The 14,357-nt window shown below is 49.4% G+C and overlaps 1 protein-coding gene across 1 annotated transcript in view; it reads right to left on the bottom strand.

Moving 5' to 3' along the window:
* The window catches only part of xab2 (XPA binding protein 2), a 58,049-nt gene extending 52,762 nt beyond the window's left edge, over window positions 1-5,287 (bottom strand). The window contains exons 1-3 of the mRNA XM_038784793.1: window positions 5,179-5,287; window positions 2,650-2,798; window positions 823-946 (exon numbers count right to left, since the gene is read on the bottom strand). Coding sequence (XP_038640721.1) covers window positions 823-946; window positions 2,650-2,798; window positions 5,179-5,214 — 309 coding nt within the window. The 5' untranslated portion in view covers window positions 5,215-5,287. The remainder of the gene's footprint in view (window positions 1-822; window positions 947-2,649; window positions 2,799-5,178) is intronic.
* Window positions 5,288-14,357: the final 9,070 nt, after the last annotated feature.

The raw sequence follows: 14,357 nt of genomic DNA, 5'->3' as shown, positions 1-14,357 counted from the left end.
TTTTGCCCTTTCCCCCCTGTCCTGAACTCCTGCTAGCATTGTCCGTCTTCTGTGTTCATTGTACTTGATGTACTTAAAAGGCGTTAACTGGGCCCTAAAAGTATGAGCAGACTGAAACTACGTGTGTTGGGTTAGGGAGGTGCATGCTTGTAATGTGTATTTCTGCAAATAAATTATTGTAAAACCCTGTAAACAAAACAAAAATAAAGAAAAGTACAGCACGGGAACAGACCATTCGGCCCTCCAAGTCTGTGCCGACCATGCTGCCCGTCTAAACTAAAATCTTCTACACTTCCGGGTTCCGTATCCCTCTATTCCCATCCTATTCATGTATTTATCAAGATGCCCCTTAAACGTCACTATCGTCCCTGCTTCCACCACCTTCTCCGGCAGCGAGTTCCAGGCACCCACTACCCTCTATGTAAAAAAACTTGCCTCGTACATCTACTCTAAACCTTGCCCCTCGCACCTTAAACCTATGCCCCCTAACAATTAATCCCTCTACCCTGGAAACAAGTCTCTGACTATCCACTCTATCTATGCTCCTCATAATTTTGTAGACCTCTATCAGGTCGCCCCTCAACCTCCTCCGTTCTAGCTCCATCCTGCACCATCTGACTTCTGAAGGGCCACTATTCCACCAACCGGGTGGCCAAATGTAGGCAAGGGCAGAACTATTCAACTAATGAAGAACAATCCTGTCCTCAATTAGGAAATACGCATATTGTCAAGTAGGAGCTGGTCTCCAGAACATTTGTCCGGGCTGTGTAACATCACCTCAATGCTATCATACCCACTCGGTTAGGGAAAACCAATACATACCTTGTGCATGAAAACCAGAGCTCGCTCATGGCAGTTGTTAACCTCCTCGAACGCAGGGTCTGTGATACATTTCCCTTTCACCTGTTTCCGCCGTTGTTTCAGGTAATTGTACCACAGCTTGTAACTGGGGAAGAATTAGAAACAGAATCATGCTAGACTCTACCGTTACTTACAAAGTCATTGGGACATGCCAGGAGAATATCCTAGGCTCGAAACAGTTTCTCCTAACTTTCTCTCTTCTCTCCTGTACATGCTTTCCTTGGTTCTCTGGATGGTGGCATGTTTACCATGTTTGCTAATCGTCTTTTTGGGGTGGGGGGGCTAAATTTACAAAGTCCAGGAAAGCGGTTGATTTCAATACCGAACAGGATATGCCAAGGGAATATTTCAAAGTACTTGCGAACTGGAAAGACGGATAGTAGGTGAAATGCAATGTAGAGAAATAAATAAATAATTTCTGGTATCACAAGTAGGCTTACATTAACACTGCAATGCAGTTACTGTGAAAAGCCCCTAGGTGCCACATTTCGGCACCTGTTCGGGTACACAGAGGGAGAATTCAGAATGATCAAATTACCTAACAGCACATCTTTCGGGACTTGCGGGAGGAAATGGGGCAGCACAAGTGGATAGCACTGTGGCTTCACAGCGCCAGGGTCCCAGGTGCGATTCCCCACTAGGTCACTGTCTGTGCGGAGTCTGCACGTTCTCCCCGAGTCTGCGAGGGTTTCCTCCGGGTGCTCCGGTTTCCTCCCACAGCCCAAAGACGTGCAGATGGATTGGCCATGATAAATTGCCCTTAGTGACCAAAAATGTTAGGAGTGCTTATTGGGTTACAGGGATAGGGTGAAAGTGAGGGATTAAGTGGGTCGGTGCAGATTTGATGGGCTGAATGGACTCCTTCTGCACTGTATGTTCTATGTTCTAAATCGGAGCACACGGAGGAAACCCAAGCAGACACAGGGAGAACGTGTAGACACCGCAGACAGTGACTCAAGCCCGGAATCGAACTGGGAACCTAGCACTGTAAAGTAACAGTGCTAGCCACTGTGCTACCATGCAAATGCAGAGTGCTTTACAGGGGAAACGAGAAAACTCCAGGAAGGGACGAATACTTGAAGCGAGAGAAAATAATGCACATGGGAAGGAGTGAGATCTGGCATCTTGGTTCACACCTCATCGGTCTGGGACGGTTAGCTCTTTTAACAAAGATCTCCAAGTAAATTCTGACCCAGTAATTTCCATCACCGTTCTCACACACACCAGAGCGAGGAGGAGACCATTCAGCCCCTCAAGCCTGCTCCACCATTCGGCTGAGGCCACTCACAACCCTCGGCACCCTTGTCAATCAAAAATTGAACTTAGCCTTGAATGCATTCAATGACCCAGCCTCGTCTACTCTCCGGAGAAGAAAATTCCACAGCTCACCTACCCTCCGAGAGACAGTGCAGCCGGGGTAAAACATCAATATCTTGAAAGAGGCAGAAGGAACCTTCCCCTGTGCGGAGTCTGCACGTTCTCCCCGTGTCTGCGAGGGTTTCCTCCAGGTGCTCCGGTTTCCTCCCACAGCCCAAAGACGTGCAGATGGATTGGCCATGATAAATTGCCCTTAGTGACCAAAGTTCAGTAAGTTCACCCGAGAGCGCACCTCCCGGTAATTCAACGGCAAGAAACCCTGTGGCTTACTGAGGATCCTATGTTTTTACCAGACCTCCACTCCAGCTAAGGCATCAATTCAGCCAAGAAACAACAGGCTTACTACAAAGTAGGCTGAAATAATACCAGATAATAACTGTATTTATTTTTGCTCATCTGTTTTCACAATACCTGCCAGGAAGTTCTTTGAGCGCTCTCTCGTAGATCATGTTCACTACATGTTTGGGCGCAGACTGTTTATATTCGATGTAGCGGATCCAGCATTTAACAGAGTAAGGATTGCGAATAATCTCTTCTTCGTAAGGCAGATCATCTTCCTCCTGTCAAAGACATTCAGGTAAGTGAACTGAGTGGAGGCAAGGGAGCAGAAGAAAAAGTCATCAGTGCATTAAGCCCCTGGTGTAAAATTTAAATAACATATGGTGGAGGAATGATACACGAGCCTGTTTTTTTATCCCTTTAGCAGGTTTATTCCACCAACAGCTGAGCAGGGTTACAACCTCCTTACGGTTCCACACACCTAGCTGCTGTAGCATTCACTACTTATATCCCTACTTTGAAATAAATAACCAATAAACTAAATCAAATTACTTGAGGGACAAATTAAAGGAGCAGCCCCTTAAAAGGGGTACTGTATTAAACAAAAAATAAACTCACGAAGGAAACTTAATACATCAAACCAAAATGTGATTCAGGAGATCGTTAAGGGAACCCACCGAGCACAGAAGACCTGAAGAGGGCCGATGGCCTCTGATGCCAGATGAGGTCACTTTCTTTTATTCCTTCAGAGGACGTGGGCATTGCATGTGTTGCCCATCCCTAACTGCCCTTGGACTGAACATTTCAGAAGGCAGTTAAGAGCTAGACCAGGTAAGGAGGCAGATTTCCTCCCCTAAAGGACATGAGTGAACCAGATGGGTCTTTACAACGATCAATTATTTTTTTTTCATTTTAATTCCACCACAGGTTACCCTCAGCTCATTAGGCTGGATATCTGGGTTACTAATCCAGTGATATTACCAGTACCCCACCATCTCTCCTTCGGCTGGGGTTACCTTGATTATACACTTGAACAGACTAAAGAGGCACCCGAATTCCCATCAGAACTTGGGTTTGCTTAATAATCTTTTTTCCCTTGACGTTCACATCTGCTGGCAATCATTATCAACTGGACTGCTAACACTCACAGAATATAGGCAATTGCTCAGCATTCAGCATTAATTTCGTAAACTGTACCTTTCTTGGCAGAATCTCTACACAAGTTAAATATAAGGAGGTTCAGCATTAGCTATGGACAAGAGAAATCTGCTTAGCACCTCTCAGGATGTCTCAAAAGCACTCGCAATCAAATTAACTACTTTTTGAAGCACATTCACCACTGCTGTCATTTGGGTTGAAGCCCCTGCCTGAGCACTTTGCAGCAAAATTCAAGGCAGACACGCCTGTGCGGCACTGAAGGAGTGCTGCGCTGTCGTTGGTGCCGCCTTTCGAACGCGATGTCAAACCCAGGTCCCGCCTGCCCTTGCAGGTGGGTGTAAGAAAGGACCCATGGCGCTATTTCCAAGAGCCGGGGTTTCTGACCCTGCATCCGGGTCGATACCCGACCAGCGGAGGCGATCCGGCCGTGATAACATTGCTGCTTGCGGGAGTCTGCTGTGTGCAACCTGGCCGCTGCACTTAAGAATGTAACACAAGAACTAGGTGCAGGAGCCGTCCATCTGGCCCCTCCAACCTGCTCCGCCATTCAATAAGATCATGGCTGACCTTTTTGTGGACTCAGCTCCACTTTCCTGCCCGCTCACCCTTAATTCCTTTACTGTTCAAAAACCTATTTGCCTTAAAACATCCAACGAGGTAGCCTCAATTGCTTCACTGGGCAGGGAAGGAATCCCTTTGGGTGAAGAGGTTCCTCCTCAACTCGGTCCTAAATCTGCTCTCCCTTATTTTGAGGCTGTGCCCCTTCGTTCTAATTTCACCCGCCAGTGGAAACAACCTCCCTGTTTCTACCCTATCTATTCCCATCATAATTTTATATGATTCTATAAGACCCCCCTCCCCAATTCCAACGAGTTCAGTCCCAGTCTACTCAGTCTCTGCTCTTAAGCCAATCGTCTCAACTCCAGAATCAACCCAGTGAATCTTCCAACGTCACGCTGCGGTGAAGCACCTCATTGGCCGGCACGTGCGTTGCGATGTCCTGAGGTTGTGAAAGGCGCTATGCAAATGCAGGTTCACCTCGCCTCCTCAATGCTCTCACCGCAGGGGTGGGCAATCCGAAGTGGGTTTCTCCACCAACCCCCACCTTCGGATCGCCCACCCTTGCGGGTGACATTATAACTGGGTTCCTGAGGCCCAGCAGGTCCTGACCAAAGACAGTCACACTGGGTTGTTGTTCCTGGCTCTGTGATGGGGTTGCTGACATTGAGGCAGCATTATATTTGCAGCTATTTTTATTAAATTCAGTCAAGGAACGAGTGTAATTCGAAAGATTTTTTTAAAACTGGAAATGTTGGGGGGGGGGTTAAATCCAAGAAGCTGCCACTTGCCCCCGGAGGCTGCAGCCAGGCTGACTATAAATCGAGCCCGAGGCTTCAACTGAGGCCGACCCAAAGAGTCTTTCTGACGTCCCCCTCCCAACCCCAAGACTGGGCCAATGCCGGGAGAGGGAGCTCGATAGCCGGCTGTTGGCGATCTACTCACGAAGATAACATCGGCTTTCCGCGACGGGCCGCTCATCTTATTCGGCGTCCACACTGCGCCCAGGAGAGTGACTGGCCCCGCCCCCGCGCCGCGCTGATTGGCGGCCGGTCTCACAACGTCATTGCATCACGTGCCAACCCCATGCTGATGATTAGGCCGCAGTATGATTGACGTCCCGCCGAGCCACTCGACCGCGACCTCTCCCCACCATTGCTCCCATTGGACGATGCGATGTTGATTGGCACCCAACAGCGGAAGGTGATTGGACAACCCCCAAAAGCCTCTTGTGATTGGATGGTGTTCTGCCCCTGGAGCCCGCCCCCCCTCTGGCTCTGTGTTGGGAAAGGTGACCTGATTGGCACCCAGCATGGAATCCACTGGGTCCCCACCGGGCAGAAGGAGGCCATTCGGCCCTTAGGGTCTGTGCCGACCCTGCAAGAGAGAGCGGCCTACATGGGTCCACTCCCACCTCCAGCCCGCTCTCTTCCCCGTAACCCCATAACCCCAGCGGGGCAGCAGGGTAGCATGGTGGTTAGCATAAATGCTTCACAGCTCCAGGGTCCCAGGTTCGATTCCTGGCTGGGTCACTGTCTGTGTGGAGTCTGCACGTCCTCCCCCTGTGTGCGTGGGTTTCCTCCGGGTGCTCCGGTTTCCTCCCACAGTCCAAAGATGTGCGGGTTAGGTGGATTGGCCATGCTAAATTGCTCGTAGTGTCCTAATAAAAGTAAGGTTAAGGGGGGGTTGTTGGGTTACGGGTATAGGGTGGATACGTGGGTTTGAGTAGGGTGATCATGGCTCGGCACAACATTGAGGGCCGAAGGGACTGTTCTGTGCTGTACTGTTCTATGTTCTATGTTCTAACCCAACCTTGCACATCCCCTGGGCGCTAAGGGGGCGATTTAGCATGGCCAATCCACCTGACCCGCACACCTTTGGACTTGTGGGAGGAAACCGGAGCACTCCGGAGGAAACCCTCACAGGGAGAACGTGCAGACTCCGCACAGGCAGTGACCCGAGGTCGGAATCGAACCCGGGACCCTGGCAGCTTGAAGCAACAGTGCTAACCGCTATGCCACCATGCCACCCACATTCGAAGGGGCAGAGACACTTCGAATGCTCCAATAACCATGCATTATTGGGTGTCAATTTGACAACTTTGACCAGTAGAAGTCAAGAGTTCTTGATTTGGATTAATTGAGCTAAAATACTGAAACGTAGTTAGTTTAGATTCAATGATTGACAGACTTGATTGATTAACAATGATATGGTATAATGCCAGTAAGTGGGTTTTGATGTTCCTCCACCCGTGCAAAGTGAGACAATTTACGGGCTCCCTGGGCATGTAGGAGCTGATCAAAGGACTGGAACTGTCAAAGATAACTGGTCTGGGAAATGATAAAACCTGTTTAAATGCGGATAAAGATTGCTTCCATTAGTGTCTGTAGTGTTAGAGGAAATGACTCACGTTCCTCCTGTCTGGGTATTCTACTGCGAGGAAGGCAACTTCATCATCTCCAAAGTTAAGAAGGTGGTGGGTGGATAGGTGCCTCCTCGTTGCAGACGTACAAGAATGCTCTGCTCCGGTTCATTAACGTGTATGCCCCGGTTGGACGCCTCGTCCAGACACCTGATGGAAACAGTAAAAGATGCCAAGCTGCAAGACATCTTCAGCGACCCTGCAGATGGAGCTCAGCAAAGATACACCTGGTCAAGGCCAGATGGGCCTGCCTGCTCATGTTTAGACTTCCTGTTTGTTGCCCGATCAGATCCACCGACGTCAAGTCGATGTTCTTCTCTGACCACTCCCTCCTCCTGGCCGACGGTCACCTACAGGAGGGCCAGAGGATGGTCTGTGGTATGGAAGCTGAATGCGAAACAAAGGTTAGAGAACCATGAAACCCCATTTTGAGTCTCTGACACACTGGTGGGAGGCAAAACAGAGAACAAAAGGTTTTCCATCCTCAAATGTGTTCAGAAGGCGTGAGCGAGACGGGGGGACATTTCCTGACTCCGGAAAGGCACGCGAAATCTGCTCCGGCTACAGACGATGGGAGTTGATGTCAAGGAGGATCTCCAGGAGGTGGAGGGCCAGTAACCCTCGCTCTTCACCATGGAGGCTTTGAAGATCATCTTCCAGTCCAGAGTATGCTCCCAGGAGCAGGATGACACTTGCTCCCGTTTCTTCTTCCAAAAGGTGCCCACACAGAGCTCTGTGAACAGCAGCCTGAAGGAAGAAGATGGTTCAGTAAAATCATCGCAGTCTGACATTATGAGGATCAGCAAATCCTTTTATGCCGGATTGTATGACGTGAAGCTCGGAGGTCTTAGAGGATAGCAAACAGGAGAGCCTGGATATACTGATAACTGGATGAGTTGACTGAGGCCCTCAAGCCCTTCAGGAAGGGTAAAACTCCCGGAAGCGACGGTTTACCGGCTGAGTTGTATTCGGCTCTGTGGGACTGGATCGCCACACGCCTGCTGAAGGTATATAAGAGTATGCGTCTGGCTGGGAGCGCATCAGAATCCATGAGGAAAGGCATCATTACCTTCATCTACGAGTGGAAGAGGGAAAGGAGGAAATTAGAAATTGCCGACCCACTTCCGTGATGAATGTGAACTATAAAATTCTGTCCAAGGTCATCGCCAGTCGGGTCAGGTCTGCTCTGGAGTGGGAGATCCGCCCTGACCAGACCTGCGCTGTACCTGGCAGGAAGATCTCTGATAGTCTCGTGCTACTCAGGGACATGATTGCCTATTTGCAGGACAGGGATATGGATACCTGCCTCATCAGCCTGGACCAGGAGAAGGCCTTTGACAGAATATTGCACACCTACATGATGGATGTGCTTTCTAAAATGTGGTTTGGGGGGGGGCGGGGGGGGGGGGGATCCGCAATTGCATCCAACCGCTCGACACAAACATCAGTAACGCAGTTTCAGTCAACGCGTGGGAATCGGAAATCTTTCCAATTAAATCTGGAGTCAGGCAGGGCTGCCCTCTCTGTCTCCCGTCCTGTTTGTGTGTTGTATAGAAGAACCCTTTGCTCAGTCCATCAAGCAGGATTTGGAAATAAGAGGAGGATCCCAGGCAGTGGAGGCAATCAAATCATAGCCTCTCTGTACATGGATGACATAATTGCCGTCTGCTTGGATCCGCTGTCAGTGCACAGACTGATCCACATCTGCGACTAGTTCGAACAGGCCCCGGATGCCACGGTAAATTGTGGCAAGAGCGAGGCCATGTTCTTTGGGAACTGGGCTGACCAATCTCCTGTCCCGTTCACCTTCAGGTCAGACAGCCTGAAGATGTTGGGGATATGGTTCGGAAGGACCAGTGCTTGCGTTAAAAGTGAAAGGAGTGAGTAGGTATAATGAACCAAAAACTGTGTATGTGGGAGCGACACTCCTTCTCCATTGCGGGTGAGAACCTGGTCATTAGGTGCGTGGCACTCTCGGTGTTGCTGTACGTGGCTCAAGTCTGGCCCATTCATCATGCGCTGTGGCGATTGCTCGAGTCACTTTCCCCTTCACCTGGGGGTCACAAATGGATCATGTTCAAAGGGATGCGATGTACAATCTCTAGATAAAAGGATGAAAACGTGTCCAACACCGCCCTCATCCTGATGACCACATCATGTGTGGCACCATCAAGCTGTGCATAGATCCTCGGTACACATGCGCCAAGAGTCACAATGTGCTGTGGTTCTACCTGTCCCCGGTATTGCGAAGGATGGGTCTGGCCACACTGCTGCGGAATGTTCCAAGTACTTGGACCGTGCTGTACCACCTGTACATCGTGAAAAACCTATGCAGAGAAACATCGTTGACCACAAGTCCATCAGGCAGTAGACTGCACGTAACATTTGGAAAAAGAAGATGAATCCTGTCGGATAGTTCGCTGAGCAGACTGTCAAGGCCATTTGGCAGAACGCCTCCATTGCCAGGTCTTTCAAACACTCGCCGAGACCGAGCTTGGCTGATGGTGAGAAAGGCCCTCCCTGTCAGATCCTTCACACACGCCCTGAGTCTCACCCCATTCGCACGTTGCCCTCGAGGTGACTGTGGTGGGGCAGAGACCGTTGTCCACCTCCTTGTGGGACGTCCCTTTGCAAAGAAGGTCTGGAGAGAGATGAGGTGGTTTATGTCGAGGTTCATCCCGAGCAGCTCCGTGACACAGGACTCTGCTCTACGGGCTGTTCCCAGGGACGCACACCGAGACAGGCATCAGCTGTTGCTGGAGGGTCATCAACTCAGTGAAAGACACTTTTTGGTTTGCCCGAAACCTGTTGATCTTCCAGCACAAAGAGTTGTCCCTGACTGAGTCTTGCAGACTGGCACATTCCAAAACCCGGGACTAGGTGCTGAGGGAGGCACTAAAGCTTGGGGCAGCCACCACAGAGACGCAATGGGAAAAGGTTGCTGTCTAAGACCTTTCAGCCATAGTGAACTGAGGGGAGGGGAATTGTATAGAACACCCTCGGGCTGTACGACTCACACTGAATATATAGGGTGAATATTACATATATCACAATTGTATTGAATCACCTCGATATACCTTCAATTCACCGAGAGGCAGAGAGAGCGAGTGAACATTAGGCTTTAATAATCATGAACCTGCCTAACTAGAGTTGGTTGTACAGATTTTTTTTTTTTTTTTTTTTATAAATTTAGATTAGCCAATTATTTTTTCCAATTAAGGGGCAATTTAGCGCGGCCAATCCACCTACTCTGCACGTTTTTGGGTTGTGGGGGCGAAACCCACGCAAACACGGGGAGAATGTGCAAACTCCACACGACAGTGACCCAGAGCCGGGATCGAACCTGGGACCTCAGCGCCGTGAGGCGGTTGTGCTAACCACTAGGCCACCGTGCTGCCCGTTGGTTGTACAGATGAATGCCGCCCACAGGCGGCGGGTCTATATATAGCCCCGGTGAGGGCGGAGCCAGAGGCGAAGCCCACCGGGGTTACGGTACAGTACCTGGAAGCAACTCATATCACCACTTCCAGGTTATAGGTCATAGGTTACAGTATCATACATGCATTAGGTGAATACATTCACCACACACCATTTGTGACGGCCATTTTAATATGTCTGTAATGTTTCTTTGACTGTATTGAAGCACCTCAGAGTGCAACATGATGTATGTAGAGAACCTGAATGTTATTGCAGTTTGTGTCATAGGCATTTTGAAATGTTTCTCATGTTCTTTCTGATATTTTCTGAATAAAGTATATTTTTGCAAAAAAAAACTATCCACTCAGAAACTGGAAAACCGGACATGTCAACTCTGGTGTAACCGTTGGCATACCTGGTGTTACACGGGCACCAAGAAATCTTGCCCTGAAAACCTAAGTTTCTCAAATTCCTTCTCTTTCTTATTCATTTACGGGTTGTGGGCTTCGCTGGTTAGGCCAGCATTTATTGCCCAACCCTGGTTGCCTTTTTGGTGAGTTGTCTTCTTGAACCGCTGCAGAGGTGTAGGTACACCCACTGCGCTGTTAGGGAGGGAATTCCAGGATGTTGCCCCAGCGACAGTGAAGAAACGGCGATATATTTCCAAGTCAGATTGACTTGGAGGGGGAACCTCTAGGTGGTGACGTTCCCAGGTATCTGCTGCTCTTGTCCGTCTAGGTGGTAGTGGTCGGGGGTTTTGGAAGGTGCTGTCTAAGGAACCTTGGTCAGTTGTTTCAGTGCATCTTGTAGGTGGTACACACGGCTGCCGTTGTTCATCGGTGGTGGAGGGTCTGAATGTTTGTGGAAGGGGGGAGCAATCAAGCAGACTTCTTTGAGCTGGATGATGTCGAGCTTCTTGAGTGGTGTTGGAGCTGCACTCATCCAGGCAAGTGGGGGAAATAAATCTGCCATCCTTCCCTGGTCTGGCCTACATGAGACTCCAGATCCACAGCAATGTGGTTGACTCTTAACTGCCCTCTGAAAATGGGATAGAAAGACACAAGAGTTGCAGTCTCTTGTTAGTGCAGAGCCCGAGTATTGCTAAATAGAGACATTCTGTTGAACTTATCAGGGTCGATTCACAAGAATAACAATTTCTCAAAACTAACAACAATTCTTACCGCATGGGAAGAGAGCACTGATTGGTTGGGAAGCGCCTGCTCTGATGAGCATGGGCGGGATTCTCTGGCTGCGTTATGCTCTCACTTAACATAAGAACATAAGAACTAGGAGCAGGAGTAGGCCATCTGGCCCCTCGAGCCTGCTCCGCCATTCAATGAGATCATGGCTGATCTTTTGTGGACTCAGCTCCACTTTCCGGCCTGAACACCATAACCCTTAATCCCTTTATTCTTCAAAAAACTATCTATCTTTATCTTAAAAACATTTAATGAAGGAGCCTCTACTGCTTCACTGAGCAAGGAATTCCATAGATTCACAACCCTTTGGGTGAAGAAGTTCCTCCTAAACTCAGTCCTAAATCTCCTTCCCCTTATTTTGAGGCTATGCCCCCTAGTTCTGCTTTCACCCGCCAGTGGAAACAACCGGCCCGCATCTATCCTATCTATTCCCTTCATAATTTTATATGTTTCTATCAGATTCCCCCCTCATTCTCCTGAATTCCAACGAGTACAGTCCCAGTCTACTCAACCTCTCCTCGTAATCCAACCCCTTCAGCTCTGGGATTAACCTAGTGAATCTTCTCTGCACACCCTCCAGCGCCAGTACGTCCTTTCTCAAGTAAGGAGACCAAAACTGAACACAACACTCCAGGTGTGGCCTCACTAACACCTTATACAATTGCAGCATAACCTCCCTAGTCTTACACTCCATCCCTCTAGCAATGAAGGACAAAATTCCATTTGCCTTCTTAAATCACCTGTTGCACCTGTAAACCAACTTTTTGCGACTCATGCACTAGCACACCCAGGTCTCTCTGCACAGCAGCATGTTTTAATATTTTATCATTTAAATAATAATCCCGTTTACTGTTATTCCTACCAAAATGGATAAGCTCACATTTGTCAACATTGTATTCCATCTGCCAGACCCTAGCCCATTCACTTAACCTATCCAAATCCCTCTGCAGACTTCCGGTATCCTCTGCACTTTTCGCTTTACCACTCATCTTAGTGTCGTCTGCAAACTTGGACACACTGCACGGTCCCCAACTCCAAATCATCTGTGTATCATCCAAATCATCACTTGAGCACAACTCGGCCGATGAATGCCGGGAGAAGCTTGCAGCGAGCATCCCAACAGGTTACACGTCTTCCGGGATTCTCCGAAGCCCCACGAGACATCGGAGTCAGAGCCCCGCCCCACAGCACGGTAGCATTGTGGACAGCACAATGGCTTCACAGCTCCAGGGACCCAGGTTCGACTCCGGCTTGGGTCACTGTCTGTGTGGAGTCTGCACATCCTCCCCGTGTGTGCGTGGGTTTCCTCCGGGTGCTCCTGTTTCCTCCCACAGTCCAAAGATGTGCGGGTTAGGTGGATTGGCCATGATAAATTGCCCTTAGTGTCCAAAATTGGGTGGCGTTACTGGGTTATGGGGATAGGGTGGAGGTGTTGACCTTGGGTAGGGTGCTCTTTCCAAGAGCCGGTGCAGACTCGATGGGCTGAATGGCCTCCTTCTGCACTGTAAGTTCTATGATCTAAAAAAAAATTGCGGGACCAAATGACGCTCGCGGAAGTAAGTTGTACACCTACTTCCGGCTACTTGCGTTTGATCCACTGGGTGGCAGTGTTGAGGGTCAGGGCCCAAGGATGGCCATGCCCATGAAATGAGGGTGGAGGAGGTGGTTTGATGGGTAGGGGTGCAGAGCAAGTAGGTAGGGGTCTCCGGGAGGTTGGGTGAGGGTCCACGAAGGGAGGGGTTGCTGTAAGAGGGCCTGTGGGGGCCTGAAGAGGGGGGACTCCCCCCCCCCCCCTCCAGGCGAATTGTCCTCACTTGGGGTGTGTGTGGGCTGATGTTGCCCATGGTTTGGGGGGGGGGGGGGGGGGGAGACCCACAAGCTCACTTAGCGATCAGGGCGCCCTTTCAAAATGGCGGCCGATCTCTGAGTTCAGCTCTTCCAGTGCTAAAAAAAAGTTCTAAGTGTGGGTTTAACCCGTGGGAAACTTCCCAGGCCCAAAACAGTGACTGAGTGTCATTGAATAGCGGTGGGGAACTCCCTCAAAAACCCGCCACAAATTAACTTAGTTGGGAGAATCGTGCCCCATGTCTCTTTTTTCTGCAATTCTCTCTTGTATTAACCCGCTGATGTGAAAAGCATTATGGGTATACCTCCCATGTGGACTGCAGCAGGTCAACAAGATTGCTCACCTCCACCTTCTCAAGGGCAATTAGGGCTGGAGATTGTTTTGCTACCTGTGTGGTAGGTAACGTGCTACTCAAACCTTGGCTAGTGAAGAGGTCTTCGGAATCTCGATGAAGACTCAAACTCGTTCAGTAGTAACAAATGGTTTATTGAGTAACTATAACAATAATTGCATGAGTTCCATACTTTAACTTTGATACTGGTGATAAGGTTAACAAGATCTAACTATGGTAGCTATACGTAACTCCACTAGCCACCTGAACTCGTCTGCTATTGCTCTGGCCACAGTGCACCCAAGAGAGAGAGGGCGAGACCCAACGTGGCTGCCTTTTATACCCCTATTGGTCCAGCCCTCCAGTGATCATGTGGTGCTACTGATTACACATTAACCCCTTGTGTACATGCACATATAGAGATCACTACAGAGATAAATGCTGGTCTTGCCAAAAATGCTCATTTATCGAGAACAAAGAAGAAATTATTAATGAGCACACCAAAACTATTGGGGCAGCACGGTAGCATTGTGGATAGCACAATCGCTTCACAGCTCCAGGGTCCCAGGTTCGATTCTGGCTTGGGTCACTGTCTGTGTGGAGTCTGCACATCCTCCCCGTGTGTGCGTGGGTTTCCTCCGGGTGCTCCGGTTTCCTCCCACAGTCCAAAGATGTGCAGGTTAGGTGGATTGGCCATGATAAATTGCCCTTAGTGTCCAAAATTGCCCTAAGTGTTGGGTGGGGTTACTGGGTTATGAGGATGGGGGTGGAGGTGTTGACCTTGGGTAGGGTGCTCTTTCCAAGAGCCGCTGCAGACTCGATGGGCCGAATGGCCTCCTTCTGCACTGTACAATCTACTCTACTATTGTAGGACATTCTGCCATTTGCCATTTTATGGTCAAATGATTT

Source organism: Scyliorhinus canicula, chromosome 25 (genome assembly GCF_902713615.1).
Source record: "Scyliorhinus canicula chromosome 25, sScyCan1.1, whole genome shotgun sequence".
In the NCBI taxonomy this organism is placed as follows: Eukaryota; Metazoa; Chordata; class Chondrichthyes; order Carcharhiniformes; family Scyliorhinidae; genus Scyliorhinus; species Scyliorhinus canicula.
This window is presented reverse-complemented; position numbering and strand designations above follow the sequence as displayed.